At 39.8% G+C, this 8,628-nt stretch overlaps 1 protein-coding gene across 1 annotated transcript; it reads right to left on the bottom strand.

Moving 5' to 3' along the window:
• Nucleotides 1-2,080: 2,080 nt before the first annotated feature.
• YAE1 (YAE1 maturation factor of ABCE1) lies at nt 2,081-6,565 on the bottom strand. The gene is made up of 3 exons (XM_047850323.1): nt 6,335-6,565; nt 4,690-4,811; nt 2,081-2,692 (listed from the first exon to the last, which is right to left on the bottom strand). The coding sequence occupies exons 1-3, from the start codon at nt 6,461-6,463 to the stop codon at nt 2,263-2,265; spliced, it is 681 nt and encodes a 226-aa protein (XP_047706279.1). The 5' UTR covers nt 6,464-6,565; the 3' UTR covers nt 2,081-2,262.
• Nucleotides 6,566-8,628: the final 2,063 nt, after the last annotated feature.

Here is an 8,628-nt window from a genome sequence, read left to right on the forward strand (position 1 = left end):
CTCCCTCCCATTAAAACAAACAAAAAAGCTCTGGGTATTTCAGCATCTAGAAATTATTTAAGGTGAAAATCCTGTTTGTAAGGAAGCCACGTCACTCAGGCCTAATGTATGGGTTTTGGGCCTTGAGTGTCGGGCTGTGCCCACTCTGGGGCAGTCTTGCTTTACCATTCCTTCATGACAAGAACTGGCAGGCCTATAGCAGAGGTGTCAAAGCAAAACACATAATGCAAGCAAGGTTTCTTTCCCTCACTCACATTCATTGAACACAGGTATAATAAGCATACCATTAATACTCCTCTGCAGTCCACAAACTTGTCTTTAAAAGGCAAAGCAGGGGCGCCTGGGTGGCGCAGTCGGTTAAGCGTCCGACTTCAGCCAGGTCATGATCTCGTGGTCTGTGAGTTCGAGCCCCGCGTCAGGCTCTGGGCTGATGGCTCAGAGCCTGGAGCCTGTTTCCGATTCTGTGTCTCCCTCTCTCTCTGCCCCTCCCCCGTTCATGCTCTGTCTCTCTCTGTCCCAAAAATAAATAAATGTTGAAAAAAAATTAAAAAAAAAAAAAGGCAAAGCAATTTTAAGAGATGTTTTTGACCAACAGCCCCATCCACTCAGCTAATTCTCTTGATTTCCTTCTTTATGAACATCTGCACAAAAACACCATATTATCAATGGTGGCAAGGGGTGTTATCTTCAGAGAACCTTAGCAGGGTGAGCCCAGATAAAATCTCAAGGTTTATTGCACTTGTGAAATTTTCACTCAGGGTGACTTTCTTGAGAGGCATCATTAGGGATGGACATTTCATATCTAATATGCAGGGCAGAACAACACTTTCAGACTTAGAGACTGCTTATAATATTCCATGTGGATTTGAGATTTTGGCTGTATCCATAAACACAGAAAAAAATATGTAACAAGACAAATTAGTAAATCTCTGAAATAGTGTTTAATCTAGAGAGATATAAGCATTTTTTTTTTAAGGTGATGTCAAATGGCACTTGGTTATCTTTAGCATGTTTTAGAAATCCTAAAACAGTATACGGTCTTTTTATTTTTAACTTACTATTATTATTTTTTAAAGATTTTAAGTAATCTCTACACCCAGTGTGGGGCTTGAACTCACCATCCCTAGGTCAAGAATCACATGCTCCTCTGAGCCAGCCAGGCACCCCAGTATATGGTCTTCTGACTTCAAATTTGTTGCTTTAATTTCTCATGTTCTATGAACTTTCAGGAGGTGGTAAGATCACAATAGAATATTTTATTAATCTCTTGAAAGATGTTGGATTCTCCATCTTAGTATGCCTGTCTTTTAGAGTAGATACTAGATATAAATACTGGTGAAAAAGCAATTGAGGCCATTGACAAAGGGCAATTATTTGGATGCCTTTGACGGCAGGCACCTCACACAACTTTGTGTTTTAGGCCAAGGAAGTGCTGAAAATTCGTTTCCTGATTTTATATGCTTAGGTCCTAGAGCAAAAGCTTGATCTAATTTTGTCTATGCTAGACAAAGAATATTGCTACGAGGTAATACAGAAGTCAGTGGTTTCAGTGTTTTACTACTATGTGAATATGTGAGACAAACTGCAGTTTAGAAATAATCTGGCACATTGATGGATAACACAACTCCTAACCCATTAATATTTGGAAAAACTAAGTAGGTACTTTGAACATGAAATGTATTTTGTATTTTCCATAGTATTGTATGTCCTTGCCTTTAACACAAAACTAAAATGAATTTTAGTAGTTCTTAAATCAGCAGTATAAACATTTCTTCAGTTTCTTATACTTATAGCCTCTTAATTTCAATATATATATTTCTATACACCTATGTGTGGCTATTTACAGTGTTATCCACCAGGTTATTTAATGGTAGCTTTGGTCTGATTAATTGGTGATAATGTCCTAATCACCTGATAGTGACAAAAGGAGAAAGCAGAGCTAGGTCCTTACAAAATGCATTTGATTGCTGTTCACTTTTGCTAATGAGTCTGAAAATGCCTGATTTTGATCAGAAACTTGTCGCAACTAGAGTTTCTGAGTGTACCTTAAAGTACATAAAAATTACCAGTGACAAAGAAAAAAAGCTCTTATTACATTTAATAGTGTTAATTTTGAAGACATTTCAAACTTCCATGAAGGATAACCTATAAGTGATGTGTTCCATGTAGAAACCACTACAAATTTTGGTTAGTTTGTTAAGAAACAAAGTGTTCCAACAAATGTTCTCAACATTACTTTCATTAGAAACATGAAGAGAATTTTTATAATTGTTTGAGGTGCTGTAGTACGTCAAGTGATACTCCCAGCTGTTTGACCAAACTGGCTGTCTGTTCTAAAATCCATGTGAGGCTTGGGTTTTCAGAATGTGGCTGCTCTTGTATTCTACAACATTCTAGAGATGAACAATCTGCCTCACTAAGACTCTTGCCACAGTTTTTGTGAAGCTCAGCATTATTTTCACAGAGTCTTTCATCTTTACCTTCATCCATCTTTTTCTCAGCTGGAGCTACATGACCAAGGTCCATATCCTGAATACAGTCCAATAAATCTACCACATGGGGCTGAGACGTGATTGATTTCAGATGTTTGAGCACATACTCTTCACACTGGCCAACTGCATCCAGAAGACTATTTATTTTACTGATCAGAGCCGAACCATTATCATGAAGGTGACACCAGGAGAGCAAAGCACTGAATGAAAATATAAACAAGAGTTAAACAGGAAAAAAATGAACCAATCAGAGGCTTTTTGAATTTCTGATACTAAACCCTACATGCTTCTTTTCCACATAACACCATGCAAAAAGAAATCAATAATGATGCAAGTCGGAATCAGGAAAGTAATGGTAAAATGGATTTTCAAATATATAAAGATATTATCTTTTGATAAAAATTAAACAACTGGAAGTAACCATTTAGACTGCTTATAATTCCTAAGACCTCTTTCACAATTCCATCCACTTTTCTTGATTTTAGGTTTTCTCTTTGTGACTGTGTAGCTTCCACTTAAAAGGGATGCAACTCAGAGAAGAGATCACAAAACTCAGTTTCTCCTTTAAGGACATCCAACAGTTTCTGGACTAGTGATTCTCAGACTTGGATATCCATTAGAATCACCTGGGGAGCTCTTAAAACTGTCAAGGTCTAGGTCACATCCAAGACGAATGAAATCAGAGTCTCAAGCTTCCCAACTGATATCAAGGTGCAGCCAAGGTTGAAAACAATTGTTCCAACCATATAGGTGCTTCCCATCAAAACACTGCGGGGCAGGAAAAAAGTTCTGAGGCAACTTCTCTTTCCCAACTTTGTTATAGAATAGACCCTGTTTGTTGAGCTAACAACTTTCTCGAAGAAGGTTAAGAATTCTTCTAGTCCTAACAAACATGTTTCTTTATTTTTCTAGTACAGACAGTACTTTTTGTTTTCTGCCATTTCAGATCATTCAGGTAATCATGACATAAAATAATGGTTGTTGTGAAAAGTGGTCATGTTTTAAAAATGTAATCAATTGAGGGGCGCCTGGGTGGCGCAGTCGGTTAAGCGTCCACTTCAGCCAGGTCACGATCTCGCGGTCCGTGAGTTCGAGCCCCGCGTCAGGCTCTGGGCTGATGGCTCAGAGCCTGGAGCCTGTTTCTGATTCTATGTCTCCCTCTCTCTCTGCCCCTCCCCCGTTCATGCTCTGTCTCTCTCTGTCCCAAAAATAAATAAACGTTGAAAAAAAAAATTAAAAAAAATGTAATCAATTGATGCAAAAGATTTAGCAATAAGTTTTCTGAGATTATAGAAGATTTAACTTGATGTAAAATGAGTACTTGATCATTTTCCCACCGTAGTAGACTCTAAATTCTGATATCTGATAGTTGAATTTTCTAAAAGCTCAAAAAGTGAAATTTTTGTTTTGATGACTTATTTTCTACTCTTTTTAATTTTTTTTTTTTTAAGAGAAAGACGGGGGAGGGGCAGAGGGAGACAGAGAATCTTCAGCAGGCTCCATGCTCACTCCTGAACTTGACGTGGAGCTAGATCTCATGAGAGATCTTGACCTGAGCCCAAATCAAGAGTTGGCTGCTTAACCGACTGAGCCACCCAGGTGCCCCATTTTCTGCTCTTTTAAAAATTAGTGATTCTTTGAAAAAAAATTTTTTTTTTTTTTCTATAGAGGACAATTTAAAAGGTATACAACGTCAGAGAAGACAAGCCTATCATGCTCCTAGCTCCATGTGCCATCTGACTACCTGGCCCTGACATACGCCATTATTACTATGGAATCGTGACAGGTATCCAATGTTCAGCACTAAGATAAATGGAATTATTTCCCTCTCTAATACCAGTTATAATTCTCATCATGTAATTCTAGTCTAGAAGTCTGTCATATTGTGTTCTGCCACATGTGAAGATCTTTTAAATTGAGATACAGTTTAGTGGTAGTTCAGTAGCAAAAAATATCCACCTTCCTATCATTTCCTTGCAATAAAGGACCACACCTGACTCACATACTAAAGTGGATGAAGTGATGATTTTGACTTTTTGAAGGCAATATTATTCTATACTCTGCAGTACTCTTTTGTGGATTTAACACTAGGAAAAACACTTCAGTTCAAATACTTTATTTTTACCTACGACTTTTCAAAAGTCCTCCAGTAGTATTGAGGCTAAACTGACTCTCAGCATTTAAGTTACAAAATTACCTCAATGTTCCTCTGAGTTGCCCGTAGTTTATAATCACTTCTGCACCTTCCTTATAACCTTGATTGAAGCCTTGTTGAAGAGTAACTGCTTTGCCCGCATCTATTCCATCTCTGTAACCTTCCTAAAAATAAGTAACGAAGAACTGTGGCTGTGATTAACACCACGTGAACCACTATAGGTTTCTCTAGAAAGTCATAGGACCAATTTGGAAAACTGATGAAACAGGCCTTCACTATTTACTATTTAACATAATGGTTCCACAACAAATGACAGTCACACAACCAAAGCAGACAATGCTTCTCATAAAAGTTTATTATTGGCCTATCTCACTGCTGAAGTCTAGACTCACTTGGCACATTTAAAAATAATGATTCCTACACAGTTAAAAAAAAACAAAAACCCTATTAAAAACGGCTTCACAGGGGCGCTTGGGTGGCTCAGTCGGTTAAGCGGCCGACTTCGGCCCAGGTCATGATCTCGCGGTCTGTGAGTTCGAGCCCCGCGTCGGGCTCTGTGCTGACAGCTCAGAGCCTAGAGCCTGTTTCAGATTCTGTGTCTCCCTCTCTCTGACCCTCCCCCGTTCATGCTCTGTCTCTCTCTGTCTCAAAAATAAATAAACGTTAAAAAAAAATTTAAGAAAAAAAATGGCTTCACAGAAAGGAAACTGAGAGAGTTACATGTCTGACCCCTAGGCAGCCTTGACTGATGAGACAAGGCAGGGCGGTAAAGAGGTTATCAAAGGTCTTCAACAATGAACTCAACTGGGTTCGCAAAAAAAATGAAAAGTGTGATTTTAGAAATTTTTCTTGATACCTAAATTCAAATAAACTGCAAACTCTCTGTGGGCAGGGATTCTGTCCAGCATCTTCAATGGTGCCACAGCGCTCAAAAGATGATCACTACTTACTGGTCCAGCCCACGCCTCACATAAAGCATTTCTGAAACCGGTAACAAGGTTGTTGGGCTAAGCAAACATTTTCCTGATACATTAAGGGCAGATCAGGGGTGATTTAATGGTTGGCAATGATATTAGGTGTAAATCAAACTCGCCATGTGAACTAAGCTCTGAGTGCTCCAACTGTAAAATGGGGATGTGCTATTAGGCTTAGTTTCAGTGAATAATGAGGCAAATGAGATACGGGTAATTCACACCTAACAAATAAGAAAGAAACCAACTTCAGTATTCCCTCACCTAGCCACCAGTAGTTTCCCTTCATCGCTCTTCGTTATTCTTAAGTTCACTTTTTCCATATGTCTTGATTAATACCACTCCTAACTTTACGCTCTTCACCCCTTGAAGCAACCCAGGTAAAAAATGTCCTTTGACAACCATAATTAGCAATAGTCAGTGTATACGTTTCTCCCCCACCTTCTCTGTGATCCTCATCAAAGTCCAGACCAAGTTTATTTTGGTCTGTTTCCAGCGTCTAACGCGCCCGGTGGTTTCACACGGCTTCAAGTAACCCCACTGGAAAATCCTAGCAGGACGCGGGCCGGAGTGGAAGGCAAGGGGGTGGGGAGGGCAGCGCCGGGCCAGGCTGCGACCACTGTGCCTCTACTCTCGAGACCCTTACTCCTGACAACTCTGCGCCCGTCTCCCCCACAACCCGGCATAGCTTCCCCGCTCCCGCCACGCAGCTTTACTTTGACTCGTCTCAGCATGTGGCTCTGCCATTCCCGCTGCACCAGGAGCGACTCGTCCGCTTCCTCGTCAAACACGTCCCCCTCTTCTCCGGGACCCTGGACCAAGGGAGTACTTTGAACCCACGACATCACCGAGGCAACCACCGCCGGAAGCGCCAGCAACTCCTTCCGGTCCGAGGGACCCGGCGAAGGCTGCGTTCGTCCGTCAGCTGCTGCGCATGCGTGTGTGGTGTTGGGTGATGTCGGGTGAGTCCCGGTTGCCGCTTGTGCGTTTTGCGCTTGGGAGCTGGGGACTCCTTCAGTGGACCCAGAGTGTCGGCGAGCGCCTGTTGTGGGCGGGGCAGATTCTTGCCTCGCGGGACCCGTCCGCCCTTGGCCTGTGCGGAGGACAGCCAGGACGCTCAGTGAAACACTGCGTTCCCACTGCGGTCCCGACGGCGTTGTGGGTTTTGGAGCCCCGCGCGTCGGTAAAACCCTTGGAGGTAGTTAGGCGGATTGGCGATTACTGGCCAAGGACTCTCTCACTTTTAGAAGCCTCCTCAGTACGTTGTAGGGATTTGACAGCCCGACGGTTTTTGTTAGAAGCAAAGGACAATAAGGGCCGAAAAGTTAGCTAGTGCGGCCATTTTGGGATCATTACACATAAAGAGTACATTTATGAGACGAATACATCTCTCATGGATTCACGGTATCCTTCACTGGCTCGCGTTCCGTCTCGCGTGCCCTATTGGCTGGGTGAGGACGGAGACTTGTTTACGTAAACCCAGCACTGGCAAGGTTCTGACACGTGGTAGATGGTGAAGCCTTTAAGATGTTAGTGAATGAATGGACACCAGTAGTTTTGCTTTTTTTGCGTGGTGATGTGGCACGATCATTTATTTATTTAACGTATTTTGTGTGTGTATGTGCGCCAGGCACCGTTGTACCTTTTGGGATACATCAGTGAACGATAGACAAAACTTTCCAGCTCTCGTCCGCCTTACATTCATGTAGAATGGACAGGATAAACAGTAAGCACTGTATAAGTAAATTACGTAGTTTGTTATAAGATCATAAAGGGTACCTGTTACGAAAAGGAATTAAAAAAATAAGCAAAGTAAGGGGAACCATGAGCATGTGTCTGAGAGTGGGTGGTGGTTTAGGTTATAATTTTTAAATGCTCAGAATTTTGCATTTTATATATATGCATACATATATAATAATATATACTATATAATAATATATATACTAATTTATATAACTTACTTGGTAGGTCCATGTATAAATATAGAATGTGTAAAAACATTCTATACTTGGCTACATAAAATACCTTAATAAACTTAAAATCCCAGACATTTTATCTGGGTCATATTATCTGATCATATTATCTGATTATAATCCAACAAAATTAGTAATAAATAATAAAAAGATTCCAAGAATTATAATAGTGGGCATTAGAAACACCTTTGTAAATAACATTTAGATCAAGGGGAAATAAAAATTAAAATGACATACAGTAAGCAATTAAAATCTGAACACTTCCTACCAGAAAACGACCAAATGAAAGCTATACTGAAGCAATTCTATAGGCTTAAATGTCTTTATTATTAAAGAAGAAAGAAAAAATACATAAATTTTGTTATATATCTTAATTAGCAACAAAACTAGTAAGAAAAGCAATAAAGATATCAATTGGAATTAATAAAAGAGAAAATCCCCAAACTTACATAAATAAATCCTAAAGCTGGTTCTTTAAAGACACCAGTAGGTGTCTTTAAAGACACCAATAAGACAGATAACCTTTTTTTTTTTTTTTTTTTTTTTTTTTAAAGTAAGCTTTACACCCAATGTGGGGCTTGAACTCACTACTTTGAGGTCAAGAGTTGAATGCTCCAGGGACTGAGCCAGCCACCCACCCTCAGTAATCCTCTTCTGACTTGATTTAAGGAAAAAAAAACAGCAACACCAAAATTATACAAAAGAGAAAAGAGGCAATGATGCAGAAAGAAATTCCAGTGGTATACATTACTAACTGAAGTTCAAGAGCCACACATTTGAAAACCTAGGAGATGTTGAATGACTTTTAATAAAAGTGACCCAGTAAGTAGAAAACAGGAAGAGACTAATTACCCTAGAAAAATTGGACATTAAATATCCGCTATAAAAAATAGCATGAAGACTTGACACACAGGCAAATGCCTTAAATCCTTTTTAATCTTTAAAGGACAATGGATAATTAAATATTTTTTACTCTCCTAGGGCAAAGAAAAAGAAATGCCCTGAATCATTTTATGAAGCCAGCCTTATAGTAACCT

This window comes from Prionailurus viverrinus, chromosome A2 (assembly GCF_022837055.1).
Source record: "Prionailurus viverrinus isolate Anna chromosome A2, UM_Priviv_1.0, whole genome shotgun sequence".
NCBI classification, from domain to species: Eukaryota; Metazoa; Chordata; class Mammalia; order Carnivora; family Felidae; genus Prionailurus; species Prionailurus viverrinus.